The 16,019-nt window shown below is 32.5% G+C and overlaps 2 protein-coding genes across 4 annotated transcripts; both read right to left on the bottom strand.

Annotated features, from left to right (window-relative positions):
* Positions 1-8,160, bottom strand: LOC130955802 (uncharacterized). Of its 3 annotated transcripts, none has more exons than XM_057882773.1 (8): positions 7,233-8,156; positions 4,622-4,918; positions 3,119-3,244; positions 2,364-2,444; positions 1,856-1,920; positions 1,709-1,774; positions 1,499-1,554; positions 1-1,173 (listed from the first exon to the last, which is right to left on the bottom strand). In XM_057882773.1, the coding sequence occupies exons 1-5, from the start codon at positions 8,068-8,070 to the stop codon at positions 1,892-1,894; spliced, it is 1,371 nt and encodes a 456-aa protein (XP_057738756.1). In that variant the 5' UTR covers positions 8,071-8,156; the 3' UTR covers positions 1-1,173; positions 1,499-1,554; positions 1,709-1,774; positions 1,856-1,891. The 3 variants fall into 3 exon arrangements, with proteins under 3 accessions (XP_057738756.1, XP_057738757.1, XP_057738758.1); XM_057882774.1 differs by having other exon boundaries at positions 1-1,169; XM_057882775.1 differs by lacking the exons at positions 1-1,173; positions 1,499-1,554; positions 1,709-1,774 and having other exon boundaries at positions 1,879-1,920; positions 3,119-4,081; positions 7,233-8,160.
* A 1,708-nt stretch (positions 8,161-9,868) lies between these two features.
* LOC130956512 (allene oxide cyclase, chloroplastic-like) lies at positions 9,869-11,888 on the bottom strand. The gene is made up of 3 exons (XM_057883563.1): positions 11,553-11,888; positions 11,285-11,406; positions 9,869-10,548 (listed from the first exon to the last, which is right to left on the bottom strand). Exons 1-3 carry the CDS (start codon positions 11,776-11,778, stop codon positions 10,147-10,149), a joined length of 750 nt encoding a protein of 249 aa, XP_057739546.1. The 5' UTR covers positions 11,779-11,888; the 3' UTR covers positions 9,869-10,146.
* Between the last annotated feature and the right edge of the window lie 4,131 nt (positions 11,889-16,019).

Genomic DNA, 16,019 nt, shown 5'->3' with positions numbered 1-16,019 from the left:
CAAACACTGTCCAAGGGTCATCACATTATGGAAGAAGGGTCCCACCCTCTGGATCTCAACTTTAGTTGTCAATTTTGTCTGATACTTTATGCGACGTAGGTATCGAGAAGAGGTTCTAAAATTGTTTCTGGCATTATGATACACGTGGTATCTCCCAACCCGTCAGGTCAAAAACTAATCCGTCACAGATCTAAACTCCATTTAAGAATGTGCTGCTGACAAATGGATTGTTACATGCACAAGGCAGAATTCGAACACTCGACACTTGTTTAAGCGAAGGAATAAGCTGACAACTCGATTAACCCAAGTTGGTTTACACATGGATGATTTATTGAGGTTAATTCCCACCGAATTGTCCTATCATCTCCCATGCCCAAGGACTAGTCTATCCATATATCAAGATATTTACAACCATGAGAGATTATTAAGCATTCTAGGTCTCTAATGGGTGGTAAGTAAGAACACCTACCACTACATGAGAAATGAGCACCACTCGTTTATCATTGCTTCTCTTACTCCAAAATGACATTTAATATGTGATGATAGTTTACTAGAATGAGGACTTTTTTCAAATAACAGTTAGGAACCTATGCTTATTGCTTATGCCCATATGTCCTTTTTCTACTCTCTTAATATGCCAAAGCTCTCACCATCATTCAACTGTCATACACTTATGAAGTATGAACGAACTATGACGCTGGCCTCAACATAAGGATTTCATACAGCCATCGAAGTAAGAATAAATCCATCACAAACACGTACCGTACAAGGCATAATGATCATCAAAGAAACATAACCAACGGGGTGACAAACATATATTATTAACCCTTACATAAAAAAAAATTAAAAAAGATAACTCAACTCCACCAAAAATATCTTCCATAAAAGGACTACAGACATAGCTAGAGAGAAGCTAATATTTCATCATGCAGAACAATCCAATTGCAAAGACTGTACCCCTTTTTCCTATTGAAGCCTGCTCAGTTCTCCGGCAGAAAATCATGATTTCGGTCAAGCTCCAAAAGACGGGATTCATTCAAACCAGCTCAGTCCTCAATCTTTCAGGTTTCTGTGATATGTCTCACAGGACAGACGGCTTTAAAGCTGTTGGGAAACTCCACTTCAGAATTTAGAACCCCACAGATGTTTAATCAGTCCCATGATCTTGTCTATCTAAAACAACAATAAGCAAGTATTAATTGCACTCATTACATGCGAGGAAAAATGCAACTTTCCATGACCTAAAATCGTAAAATCAGTCAATTGTATCTTCAATAAAAATCGAACACAAGGGGTAAGAGATAAGATAACTGTCAAATTATCATTTGTGGTAACAAATCTCATCATACATATCATGTAAGCAGGTCGTGCTATATCATTAATGAATGACTTTAGATGTCAAGAACTGGTATATCTATCCCTGGCAACCACGTAAGTTACACTTGAGAGTTTCAAAGATGCGAGTTCGGGAAAGTTTTACTACATATAATATACATACCTTTCAAGAGCTCGAGTATCTTGAGGATGCAACATCTGGTGAGGCAGCCAGAGCACCTGACTCAAGAAATAATGACGTACCAGCCATGTTAAAACAAACACATTATAATGGGGAGCAGACCTTGAGGACAATCCAACTAATAGTTAGATCACATTTGAGAACGATTCAGTGTTTGGGGGAAAAATGAATTTACCGTACTAAAATACTTACTAAGAAAGATAGCATTTACTCCATGAAACACATTAGAACATCAAGGGAGCCAGGAACATTGATTTCCTGCAAACAAGATTACATTAGAACGTTGTAGAAAATAGAAATTATAGGTCAGTGACAGCACATAAGAACACATATGCTTACCACTGGAAAAGATAAAAGGATAACTAGAAAGCAACTTCAGGAAATCGCATATGCATATAAGCCTCCTGTTGAGCAGGAAAAAATCTTAGGCGGTGGTTAAGTAATAGACAGAAATACGAAATCATAACATCATTCTTAAGAGTTTATGGTGAAATTCCACAAATAATAAATTATTTTATCATCAATTTCATTTTTATTTAGTTGATTTGTCAAAAGAAGGATGTGGAAGAAAAGCTGCATGAATGTTCTTGGATTGTCAATGACAAAAACCAAAGCCTTTTTCCAACTAGGTGCGATCAGCTATGCATTCTAAAAAATTCCACGATAGTTTTTTTAGGTCCTCCACTACTACATATTTGATTTTGTCCCCCATTGGTCCACCCTCTTGACTGGGCTCTAAAAATAATCTTCCCACATGCTTGAAACAAGGTGAGATCCCACTATCCAAGAATGTCCTGAGACTATAAATGAACAAAATGGCAGACAGGAATATAAATATAAATTATACCTTGTCCAAGAATCATAACAGAATTTGAAGCAACAGAAGTGACATCTTGGACCTTCTCACTACAGAAAAGAACTCGAACAACTGAAACAAAGGGAAGAAATTCCTAAGATTATGCAGGAATCTGAACAAAAAAAGTTAAAAAGAGAAAAAAAAGAAAAATGAAAGGCTTCTAGGATACTTAATTTTCATTGAAAGGAGAAATCTTATCTTGGCAATAAAGGGAAATTTCAGGGAAAAATTCGCAAAGTTTTCCAATTATATAAAGTGTGACATGCTAATTAAGAAGGGAATGGATTGAAACGGGAAATTTTTGCCAAGAGAACATTGCCTATCCCATGTCTATATAACCTCATATTCCAAAGTATATTTTAGAAAGCTTTATAGAATTTCTTTTCAGCATGAATGTGATACAATTACAAAGTATTAGATTAAAAACTTGCAAAAAATTATTTATTTCGGCCAATCCAACAATCGTTACAAGCTGAACCACTATTCAATAAAAAAGAAATATTTATCAATGTTTGTCAGTTAGGTTTTTTCAAGAGTCCAATTTGATGTATTGACAGTTTATCTAATGAGATTCATGCATTTAGATTACTAATGAGTTTAAAAAATAGTTAATTTTGTTGATGCAGCAATTGTTACACTAAAAATACATGAAAAACAAATCTTATTTCAAATATCCATAAACAAGAACCGCAACTTAAAATTTTCTACTTCAATAAAAATTTTAATTGACAATGTATTTTGTGAACCTGGGAGATGAATCTGCTTTTCGTCCTCATCATTTCCATCGATTTCATTTAAAGCATTTTCCATGTCAACTGCACTGAACATATGCACAGAGTGGCTTCCATCTGATATCCAGACAGTCTGTGATACTGCAAGATAAGATTTCTCCTTTAATGAAAATTAAGGTTAACCTTTCCCACCACACAAGTAAACTGTTCAACTCCTTTTGCTTTTGAAGCAAAATTCTTGATCCCATGGTAGAAACTACGCAAATCAGTTGCTATCAACACATCTAGCAAACATCGATATGAAATGAAAACATGAAGCGCAGACAAGAAACCAGTACTCCACTCATATGATGGTTACATAACGGGGAAAAAAGGTATAATCCTTTCACTAATTGTCAAGCATTACGGCACTCAAACTCGTATCATTATCAAGTCTACAATAACAAACTTGGTTTAACAAATATGTTTCATAGAATTCAAATCAACTCAAAGTTGGTACAGCCTTGTTCACTTTATAGTATAAAAGCCCAAAGGTAGGTATTAACAATTAACCCAGGCTAAGGAATGCTAATGTTATAACTTGATAGATACTTACAACCACACCAAACAGTTTTAAACTTTCTAGCTTTAAATTTCTTATAAGGAAAAATGGAATCAATGCCTCTTGAATTTTAAATTTTTTTTTTTGGTGGATAACTCTTGATATACGGAGTAACACGATTCCAATCTTACTGTCAAACAGGCAAGACATCTTGTACTTTGTCCAGATTCAATCACAGTACGTTTGCCAATGAAGAGTGTCAATATTGATTGTAGGACTGCACAGCCCTCCAAATGTAAGTCATCTCTCAATCTGATGCCTAATAAAATCCCCCAAAAATGAAGAAAACCCTTACCTTCCCCATCCTACTGCAGGATTCATCCCTTCTAGATGCTTAAGTTGAAACAGAGATATATTGCAGAAAGTGTGCCTCTAGGCTGCATATTAACCCTTAATTTATGACATTGCAATCAATTGCCGAACCAATTAGGAGCTAATCAGTACAACAATAAAAATTCGAGAAAACGACAAATAAGTCCTTGACTAATTAAAAATACAAAAATGTCCTTAACTTTCAAAAATGCAAAACATCCAAGTCCTTCCAGGGGACCTATTTGTCCTCCTATATTTTGGACGGAGGGACTTAGATTCTCGCGTTTTAAAAGGTGGGGATATTTTTGTATTTTCAATTAGTTGTGTTAAAAAATATAGGACTTATTTGTCTTTTTCTCTAAAAGTTATTAGCACCATGACCTATAGTTGTGATTGTTTGTAACTAACAATATTTGAAGTTTCAGTAGACATGATTATTGTCAACCATAATTTGTGGTCAAGAGAATAATTTCAAACAGAAAATTTCAATCCACGCCAAAATGTTTATTGTCTTTTATCGCTGTCACATAAATTCTTTCACTGATAAAGAATCCACAAATTAAAATAGTTGAACTTAGAAAATAAACAAAGAAAGAGACACATACTTGTAGAAATATCAGGAAGAACTGCCAGATTTTGCACTTTCATGACATGAGGCAGTTGCCTAACACGACCAGTGATATCAACACCTATGCCAGAATTTGACAGGGATAGCAGGTGTACATCTCCGCCCGAGTCCAAAATCAGAAACATTCTCTGCGAAAGGGCCTGAATGGAAATTGCTTTCACAGGCATTGCTGCTCTTGTCATGGATTTTGTTTCAACATCATTTTGCTTCAATGCCACAAAATATGCGCCTCCATCTCTGTCATCATGTTTTAATTTAACATTTGTCTGCTTCACTAAAAGTAAAAAAAAAAAAAAAATACATGGATAAGATACAATACTGAAGAACATTTGTTTTGGGGGGGGGGGGGGGGGGGGATTACAGTAATCAGGTCATTAAATCACTACATCTACCATGTAGCAAATATTTCCAATCTGATGTTAGAATTCAATTTTTGAGATGAGATTCAAAATGCATCCCACAGTTAAACTTCTGTTCTTAATATTTAATTAATTACCATCTAAAATATCTCGAGATTAAACAAAGGGCAGCACCTTGCATTGCACCCATACCCTGGTCAATGACAAATACCTAAACTTGTTAGCAGAAATTACGTATAAATATGTAACTTATCACATATGACCTCAGTAAGATCCTTGACTACAGCCACAAACTTCAGAATACCAAAAAGACCATGCTATGATATGTAGACTGATCATATCAACCATCACAATGTGTTAATTACTGTTAGGCAACAACAAGAATCGGTAAGAGAACAGAGATCAATACCCTCAGGATCAGATGGTTGTAAACATGTCAAAGTCCAATCGAGTCACTGATAAAAGCATTGCAGTTTGCAGTAAGTTATTCATTAGTGTAACGATAAACTAAAAGGTACTTTTAAATGGTCTCAAGCTGGTTTGCAGAGGGTACATTTAGAGTTTTCTATAGTATAAAATACAATCTCTATTTTTGGCTAACCAGATGCTAAAAATTAAAAAAAAAAATATGTGGTGTGTGAAAGTCACACTCGTGTAACAAAGGAGTTAGCCATCTTAGCCTGCTGATGTTGCTCAATAACTCATCTAGAGGGGTTACCATTTTGGACAAATAGAGATAACCAAATACTTTGGATCTTATATTTTGGGCTCTAATAAGTTTTAGACCTCATAAGGGGGGAGCACTCCATTTGAACGCAGAGCAAGACTCAATGAGGACTGTATATGATAGAACTGATGCACTTATCTTTTTGGACCTAGAATTTGTAGACACTGGTTTCTACTTTCTTCCAAGATGAAATCTTATTGGCTTCTCTTGTAATTATTTTTGTTCTTTTCTCTAACAATCATTCTTCTTTTAGATAATAACACAGTGATTAGCCAAGGTTATCAGCCATCGGTAACATTTTGATTCATAATACGTGAAGTGCAAACGTATGATGACCCAAAGGTTCAAATTAACAATCGAAGCAAGTAGTTGTAAATAATGTATCTTCAGGAACACATCACATGCCCATGGTTATTCATTATTTTGAAACTAAATCAGATCAACCGATCACTAAAAACTGTATCAAACTCGGACGTTTTGAAGTATGCATGTAAAGATGCTCATTGTTGTGTATGCTGGGAGATGAGATGTAACGGATAACAGATGAACATGAAAAAATTAACTAGTGTAGAGATAAGATTCATCTCCTTCCTTTGAAGATCAAGTCACCAGACAATGATGGCTGAATTAACGAACTACCACCCACCCATAACAGGTTAGGCATTGATGTGCACACACGTCACATACTAGTTTCCAAAAGCAGTGTCCCTCGCTGAGACATGACATCACAACTATCAACTAGTACACACTACACTCCACTAAAGTGACCTTGGAGGTTACCGAACAGTGATGCTTAATTGTCAACAAAATCCCATGTAAAATTGAGACTAAAAGTATGAATTCTCTCACAATGACAAAGGTATGACAAAAGGACTGCCACGTTTAGGCTGCAATTTTATTTTTTATTTTAAGTACAGTCTAACTTAATCTTCAGGAAGATCACAATTTGACAAGGAAAACAATAACTATTAGAATTGAGTAGGTCTAACTCATCCCAAAAGCTAGCTCAAGAGGTGAGAGATGCCCCACATTTATAAACAATCTAGAGATCATATGCTTGTAGATACAGGACTTGTAATAATAACCAAGGAAAAGAAATTTAATCTTTCTTTTATAAAAGAAAAAGGTACCGAAGAAACTTCAGTTTTGAAGAACTGACAATAGAAAACATTCTCAAACAGATATACTAATCTTATGTTGAGAACACATTTAGTGAATTATAAACCACGAGTTATCTAACTTATTAAAAGTAGTGGCAATACTTCATTAATGTGAACCCAGAATAAAAAATTAAATCCAAGATTAAGCTTTATATCATATATATATAAACCCAAAAACAAGTAAATAAAAAAATTAAACCAAAACACAGTGCTAGCAAGTAGTAAGTGACAGGCAAGAATTCTGCTAAGGGTATATAGTATAAGCAACTAAGATTGAACCTTGCTTAAAATCCTATAACCAGAAGTTAAAATTATACTATATATATTTATATATACACCTACCAGCAACACCATGTTTCTCAATTCTCCCTTCCAAATCACCATTGCAAGCTAAATCCACCAGCCCTTCACCACCACCACTGCTAATTCGTCTCCCTCCTCTCTTCACCAGATCGCCGCCATTCGTTGGCTTCGAATACACATTCTTCCCCTTCTTGACCCTTCCTTTCGCGATTCGCCTGAGACTAAAAACCCTAACTCCATTTTCTTCTCCAAGAAGCAAGAACCCAAACGACAAGGTAACAGACCACACAGGCCTGGAGCACTCAATCACCGCACACCTCATCAGTTTCACCGCATCGCCATCGTCGCTGCAATCCAATTTTGCGGCAAAAACCCAAACCTTTGCGGCGGAAACGGAGTACATTGCAAAGTAATTAACGGAACCAGAAAGCTTGATGGAAACCCCATGCTTGGAATTTACCAAAACGCCCAGCTGGTGCTCGAAGCGCAGGTCCTTCTGGGAACAAATAACACGTGGCCTAAAGAAAGCGTTGGTTTTGTGGTTCAAGAGGTAGAAGCGGAGGAGGATTTGGGATCCGGCGCGGTGGGGTGCAGAGACTAGGAAGAGGACGCGAGGGGCAGATTTGGAATTACAATGATTATTATTGTGAGGGGCAGTTTGGAGGAGGAGGAAGGTGGAGGAGGAAGAAGGGGAAGGAATTAGGGTTTGCGGGGAAGGGAGTGAAGAGAGAGAAAGAAGGGAGAGAGAAGGGTAAAGGGAAAGAGAGGAGTCAGAGTGGGTTAGTGCGAGAGAGAGAGAGGTTGGTTCAAAGAGGATTGAAGAGAGGGAGGTGCATGGATTTGGGAGGGTAATCTTGGAAGCTTGTACAACAACCATTTAGAACTTACAAGAGAAAGAAAGAAGATGGTGATGCTCAGAGACTTGGAAGAAAAACTTGGAAAAACAGGGGAGCAAGTCCTTTTGTTTAGTTTCCTACTTCGCTTCAATTTACTTCCCACTTCATGCTTGGTCAACCTAGATCTAATCCAATTTTATACAATTATGAATTATCTATTTGAAATTTTTCTTTTTTTTTTATTTCTTAGAGTCCTTGTCCTCCTTTGAATAGACAAATAAATTTACCGTTTTAATACATAATAATTTCAGCTTGTTAATATTCACGCTATTACAGATATTCAATTCGATCTAATTTGTTTAAATAGAATTGATAATCGAACTTACAATAAATCGATTTGAGAATAGAACGAGTTAACTTATAAATAGAATCGAATGTGAGTTTAAACCTAATCCTATTAAATTTATTAGTACTTTTATATATAATAGTACATAGTTAAAATGTATTATATATGTATAATAAAATTAAACCCATATTCTCTGTTTTTTGTAATTTTAATATGAATTATATTATGATTTGCTGTTTCTAATTTTAATATATATTTAGTTTTATATTTTTTATTTTATTAATATGTTTATAAAATATAGAATAGTTAGAGGCAATGAATTATTTTTCATATATAAATATTTTTTTTATACAAGTCTTTACAAGTCATTTATATTTACGCACTTCATTGTTGTTACTGTACGTTTTTTCTTTTTCTTTTTGTTACTGCATGTTCTTCTTCTTATTCTTCTTTATTTTTTTTGTTATCGTCATCATCAACACCACCTCTTCCTCTTCCTCCTTATTTTTTCATTGAATTTTTTTTTTCTTTTATTATTTTGAATCCAATCAAGTGGCTAAGATGTGGTTTAATTCAGAAGAAAAAAATATAGTATTAAAAAAAATATTTTTTTTTGGTATTTGCAGCAAATTTGGGTATAACACATAGATATTTGGATGTAACACGAAGATATTTAGATTTCTGATAAATTCTGCATAATTCAAAACTCTTCTTCTTTCTCCACCTCATCTTCTACTGCTTCTTTTTTTTTTCTTATTCATCTTTTCCTTTTTGTTTTACCTTCTCAAGTTTCTTCTTATTTTACGAATAAAAACAAAAAAAAATCAAACAATGAAAAAGAAACACATAATGTTACAAAATTACTTGAAAGATGATGAACTTACATTCATTTAACTAAAAGAAAAAAAATAAAAAAAGAAGAAAAAGAAAATGTAGCATTAGAGAAAATATTTTTTTTGTATTTGCAGCAAATTTGGGTGTAGCACGAAGATATTTGGGTGTATTATTATTCTGATAAATTCTGCATAATTCAAAATTCTTTCTCTTCCTCCTTCTTATCTTCTACCGTTTCTTTTTTTTTTATCATCATCACCATCTTCTTTTTCTTTTTTTCTTATTCATCTTTTTTTTGTTTTACCTTCTCAAGTTTCTTCTTGTTTTACTCTCTTAACAAGAATAAAAACAAAAAAAACAAACAAAGAAAGAGAAAAAATACATAATACTGCAAAATTACTTAGAAGAGCATTAAGGTACATTCATTTAACTAAAAAAAAGAAATAAACAAAAAAAAATGTAGCATTAAAAAAAATATTTGTCAATACAGCAAACATATTAATAAAGAACATCTCCAATAACCAGAATGATAACTACATAACAATTCAGCACCTCTCTTTTAATTTTCACCTTATATTCGTTTCATAGTAAAACATATTTTTATACGAAAAATAAATAAATATTTATCGTAGTGTGAAACAAACATGTATGAGGATGCCTTATCAAAATAAATCAATTCAATTACTTTTAATAACATTATCTAATTATTCCTCTAAATAATAAATGTCTATTTTTTTCCGTCATCTCTAAACACACAACTAAGATGAATTGGATCCTATGCATGTCAGTAACAACAATCATGTCAACGTAGCAGAATCCAGAAAAGTCATTACAACAAAGGAATTAAATTCGGCTTGTCTAGTTTATGAAGGAAGAAGAAAAAGTAAACAACATGAAACCAACTAACAAAGACATTAAATTTTGTTCCTTCTTCCTCTCAGTCAGTGAAACCAGAAATAACAGCATGAGGGTGACAGGCCTTAGCATCTGGGGTGGGCTCAACAGACGGGCTTGGGTCAACGGGCTTGGAGAGAAGCTCTTGAGGCAAGTCCTTGATACCTTTGAGGTAAAAAGTGTAGAAGAGCTTAAAAGGGAAGATAATCTGGTGAAGCTTGACTTGTCCATAGGCACCTTCAAAGATGCCGGAGCCGCCGGTGACGGCGAGGTAGGTGTCCTCATAAGTGAGGTATGATCCTTGCACTGAAATGTGGCCATAGTCTCCAAAGTAGAAGCTGTATATGGCTTCATACCTGTCCCCTTTCTTCTCTGATTTGTTTTGGATTAGAACACATATTCCTGCTGTTATTCCCACTCGCTTTTGAAGGCACCCTGTGTACAACTGCATCAATCAAATCACCATAACATAAGTTTCTACTGCAAAATTCAACTTATTTAATCATGGATTGCATGTTGGAATTTCAAGTGCTGTAAATTAACTTAAGATACACAAAATTGAACAATTCATCGAACGGAAATGTTTGATAACAAAAAACAATCAGAACTTGCCTTGTTTTATTTAGTATTCCTTATGAATCCTAAATAAGACAAGTTCTGACATTTTTTTTTGTTTTGTTTTCCTAGTATTACCGTTCGAATTAGCAGAGATCATGGAAATAATTGGTAACTATGACCAATCTATTTAACATAATATATATCAAGATATGAGTTATCATTTTCACATGAAAATTTCTTAATGTGAGTTGTCACCTACCTAATATGCATTGTAGGTTGAAATTGTTAGAGATTAAGTTATCTAAGTTTCATATTTGAGTTAATTTGTTAGTTTTATAAGTTTAGATTTTGGTGAAAACTCAGGTGCAGTCGACGACTTTAAGTACAGTTGATAGCTGAGAAACGTTAAGATGAAAATCGACTTCTCGTAAATCGACTGTATTTCAGTTTCCACCTTAGATTTTATATTTAAGGACTCTCAATGGTCAACTATATATGAGTTTTTACCATTTTGTTTTGGTGCCGAAATAAATTGATAGATCATATACCAAAAATGAAAAAAAGGTAAAATTGCAAGTAATTAAGTATTTTATTTTAGAAGAAATCAAAAGAGCTGTTCTAACCTTGTTGCTGAAAGGGACTAGATCTCCAAGAGAATTGACACTCTTTTGACTTAATCGAAGATATGCAGGGCTTCCACGATCTCTCTCATTGATCTCATACACACTCAGTTCTTGAACTTTCACTGCAACATGCATCATCATCATCAACCACAAAAAAAAATAAAATAATCAGAGAGTCAACGCATATATTCAAGCAGAAAGAAATTAAACCACAGTTTCAGAGCAACACAATAAAAAGTGTTGCCAAAACACAAAAGCGTTGAGTTACCTGAGTCAGATGATGATTGAGCTTGGCTTCTTAAAGTAAAGGACCTTTTAGGAATTGATGAGTAGTGTGGTGAAGTGGTGATGTTTAGTTTCAGTGTTTTAGAGAGAGATGATGATGGGTATGAAGCAGTGAAGGGTAAGATTGTTGTTGTTGGGTGAAAGTTGGAAGCTTTGAGAGAGAAAGAAGAGAGTGTTTTGAGAGCAAAAGTAGTTGATGAGGAAGCCATGGTTGATGAAGATCTGAGAAGTGAGAAGAGTTTGGAAATTGGAATGTGAATGAGAAAGAAAGAAAATATAAAAAAAAAGGTGGAAGGTTATTGGGGTGTGTGTGTGGAGAGTGAGGGTGGCAATGGTGGTTTATATATTGGGAAAAGAGAACAAATAAGGAATGGCTGTCACATCATTCAACTCTTATTTATTCTACTTTTTTTGGTGAATGGGGATAATCTTATTTCATTTTTTTTTGGTAATAATAAATTCTAAGATTTGTTGAGAATATAAAAAAATATATTCTTTTTCTGTTTTTATGCTTTTTAATAAGGGTATTTAAAGTATTTACTAACAAAAAAATTATCTTCTATATTATTATTATTATACCAAACAAATAAAAAAGACTAATTTTTTTGGTAATGGATTAGAGGAGAGTGTTATGCATAGTTATGAAAAGTTAATGTGTTTTTTATGAATATGAAGACAATTTTTTTGTTTAAATTGAAAACTACAAATCTAAGGGTCGGTTGAAAAACAAAAAAGAAAAATTAAAAAATCTAAATTAAAAGATTCGATTTGTATGTTCAAAAAATTTTTTAATGTTGGAATACGAACATGATCCTCAGATTTGTAAATTTTAAAAATAAACCTACGACCCTCAAATTTATAATATGAAAATACACTAAGTTTTTATATTATTGAAAAATACTACCTATATTACAATATAAAAAATAAAAATCCAATAAAAAATATAATAAAAAATATTATGTATATACTAAAACCAACTATCAAAATTAGTCATTATTTATTTATATAATACATGTATATTTTATAATTTAATTTAGTGACTGATTTTAATATACATTTAATATAGTTATAATCAATTATATTTTATTTAGAGAAAGAAAATTATAAAAGATATAACTGAAAAAAAAAATATTCAAGGGAAAGAGAATTATAAATAATAAATTAATTATTATTAAATTTATAATTTTTATTTTATGTAAATCTTATTATTTTAATTTAAAATAATTAAATTCTATTTTTTATTTTAAAAGAGTTTAATCCATGATGTATTGTGGCATATATGTCTTCGAATTCACTTTCTCATATGCATTTTAAACTTTCTCATATGCATTTTAAAAGGATCGGAAAAGAATCAACTACTATATATAATTGAAAAAATAAAAAATAAAAATATGATCATTCAAAGAAAGGGATACTAGATTACTAGTCATATTACCGACCAGTGAGATAAAATTAACATCATATTGCAAGTTCTTCCAAAAAGTGAGCGTGGACGGAGAGAGTGAAACGTGGTTAACGTGTGACAATGTGGAGAACGCGGAAGAACACAGTCCATGTCTGTAGAGACTAGAGACTAGAGACTCCAGTCAAATGTATTCACGTTTATCATACAAAATTATCATTTAATTTCTAAGATTCAACTGTATTACAAAATTCATTCTTCTATATTGATATTTTCTACAAAACAAACCTCACTCAGTGGTCACTCAGTGACAATCATCAATATATATGTCATCTATTTTATTCTATTCTTCGTATTATCAAAATATTTCTCATAAATAAAAGAATAATTAATATCAACTTTTTCGTCCATCTCTTTTTTTTCACATAAAATGGTTCTACGTACTTTACAATTTATATATAGTTTTATAAATCATAACGATGCTCTTTAATTGTCAATACCAACTAAAAAACTAAATACGCATTAACTTCATCTCATTATACACGAGTGTCCTGTTGGTAGTCATTTATATTGATTTCTCCCATCGACTTAAATTTTTAAAATGGGTAATTTTATTATATAATATCAAAATTCTGTGTCCAAAAAAATTTAAAATTCGGTCATTGACAAACTCTAAAATAAAAAAAATAAGTATAAGACAAATAAAAAAAACTATATAAATTTAAATAAACCCAAATAAGACTTACATATTTAAAAAAATATATAATATAATTTAAACTTACAAACATCATCTTTCCCTTATTTTGGTCTCAAAATTCGAATGAATTAATTTAAGTCTGATTTTTAAAATGATTAATTAATTTTTGAGTAAAGTATATTTTTTGTCTTTAAAGTTTGCTAAAAATTCAAAAATATTTCTAAGTTTTGATTTGTTTTAATTTTGTCCTACAAATTTTTTATTTGCATCAAATTTATCTTTATTACTAATTTTTTTATAATTAATATTTTTCTTCCCAAATATACCCCATTCTTTATACCTATCATTATCATCACAAATCTCCCCTTCTATCTCTTCCTTCTGAAAATAATCTCTACCATTATTTTTGTGGGTCAAATCTTTCTCCTCTCCAAACCACTACAACTTCTCCAACCTCATTGGTTTCCTCTCCAAATTTGATCTTTGGGTCTTTGCCTATTAACGTTCGTGTGCCTATGCCATTGGCACCTTCCTTCCCGTAATGTCATCCACTCCCACTATTTCCAAAACCTTCTCCCTCTCTCCAAAATGCGGTTTGTGGTCGTTTTAGATGGAATGACAAGACCTAGCAGCTCCTCCTTGCTCTCAACGACAAGTCCTTCTTAAAACCTCCCTCAAACGCAAACTTGAAAAGTTTGTGAACTCATCTGAGCCCTATTTTCAGGACCGAGTGGTTCGGGAGGTTCTCTTGATGATCCTTGAACCTGTTTTTGAGTCTAGGTTTTCGCCTTCTAACCGGAAAGAAGTGCACACACTATGATTCAAATAATTAGGAGTAATTTTGTTGGATATTTGTGGTTTCTGAAGACAATTTGTATGAGATTCTTGATACTGTGAATCAGAATGTAGTCATGGTGTGTTTTGGAAAAAGTACAAAAGATAGGAAGTTGACTTTGCTAACAGAGAAGGAGGAAGAGCGATGGCTTCGATGATGCTGGGTTTGCGCGAAGAAGAAGAAGAAAAAGAATAGTGGTCATCGAGAATAGAGCTCAATGGAGATGGTGGTGATGGAGATAGAGAGTCGGAGAAAGAAGGAGAAAGAGGAGTTTGGCCGGCAATGATGAAGGAGGAAGTTGACCGTGGTTGCTCAATAATGATGATGGTAGTAGAGATGACGGTGAGGATGAAAAGAGAGAAAGAGAAAGAGAGAGAGGATTGTGATGATGATGATGATGATGATGATGATGATGATGATGATGATAGGTATAAAGGAGGGGTATATTTGGAAAGAAAATTATTAATTATCAAAAAATTAACAACAAAGGTAAAATTGATGCAAATCGAAAACTTGAGAGACAAAATTGAAACAAATCAAAATTTAGGGACATTTTTAAAACTTTTAATAAACTTTAAGAACAAAAAATATACTTTACCTTTAATTTTTTTTATTTTAAAAAAATACAACTCATGCATATGTATTATTTATATGATTTTTTGTTGTTAGGATGTAAGAAATAAACATAAAGTGAAAATTTATGTGTAATTATTTTTCTATGAAATTTACTTAAGAATAAGTAGACAATAATTTAGTTAAATTTGTTAAATTATCTAATAATTTTCAATAATTAACTTTACATAAAAACAATTGCATGTGAGTATATACCCAAATATAACTTTTCAAGTGCATAAAATAGCATACTATCAAATAAAAAATTTATTTTCAATTTGTAAAATTATTGTATTATATCAATAGACAATAATGATACTTGAATTAAAACTTTACATTCAAACCACAGCAGTTGAGTTAACACAACTTAGCAATTATGTCACCTACTTTGAGATCTAATATTCAACTCTCATTCCCTTTTTCCTTGTAGCTTTTGGTAAAATGAAAACATATATAAACATCACATTTAATATTAATCATTGATTTTGTATAAAAATTGAATTTATAAGCCTCAAATATAAAATATAAAATTATTGACTAAAATTATGATATCTATATATTAAATATAAAATTTTATCTTCAAGTATCATTATTACATAAGAACATAGAAGAACTTATGTTGTTAAACATATGATTTAAAGAGAGTTTTTTAATTTTGATATGAAGTAAGTATTGGTGTATGGCATGGTTATGGAGGTACATGGTATTTTACCGAGTTGTAATGGTTGTGCCAAGCAAATCGAACGATTTGATGAAAGGAGTGTAATTGGACAGTCCAATTACAGTAATTGAATGGTACACAAATTGAACTATTCGATTTGCATACTAACGTCCACGTGTCTCGCATGCAGGGGTTCCAGGTTAGCTTCGTTGCTTTCTATACACATTCAAATGTTACCCCCTC

Source organism: Arachis stenosperma, chromosome 10, assembly GCF_014773155.1.
Source record: "Arachis stenosperma cultivar V10309 chromosome 10, arast.V10309.gnm1.PFL2, whole genome shotgun sequence".
In the NCBI taxonomy this organism is placed as follows: Eukaryota; Viridiplantae; Streptophyta; class Magnoliopsida; order Fabales; family Fabaceae; genus Arachis; species Arachis stenosperma.
This window is presented reverse-complemented; position numbering and strand designations above follow the sequence as displayed.

Excerpts from the sequence above, each read along its gene's own strand:
- LOC130955802 (XM_057882773.1), bottom strand. The coding sequence starts at position 8,070 with ATGGTTGTTGTACAAGCTTCCAAGATTACCCTCCCAAATCCATGCACC. Across the intron at positions 4,919-7,232 it reads TGAGAAACATGGTGTTGCTG|TGAAGCAGACAAATGTTAAA; the intron begins GTAGGTGTATAT and ends TTTTACTTTTAG. Across the intron at positions 2,445-3,118 it reads AAAGCAGATTCATCTCCCAG|TTGTTCGAGTTCTTTTCTGT; the intron begins GTTCACAAAATA and ends CCTTTGTTTCAG.
- LOC130956512 (XM_057883563.1), bottom strand. The coding sequence starts at position 11,778 with ATGGCTTCCTCATCAACTACTTTTGCTCTCAAAACACTCTCTTCTTTC. Across the intron at positions 11,407-11,552 it reads TCAATCATCATCTGACTCAG|TGAAAGTTCAAGAACTGAGT; the intron begins GTAACTCAACGC and ends TGCATGTTGCAG. Across the intron at positions 10,549-11,284 it reads TAGTCCCTTTCAGCAACAAG|TTGTACACAGGGTGCCTTCA; the intron begins GTTAGAACAGCT and ends TGATTGATGCAG.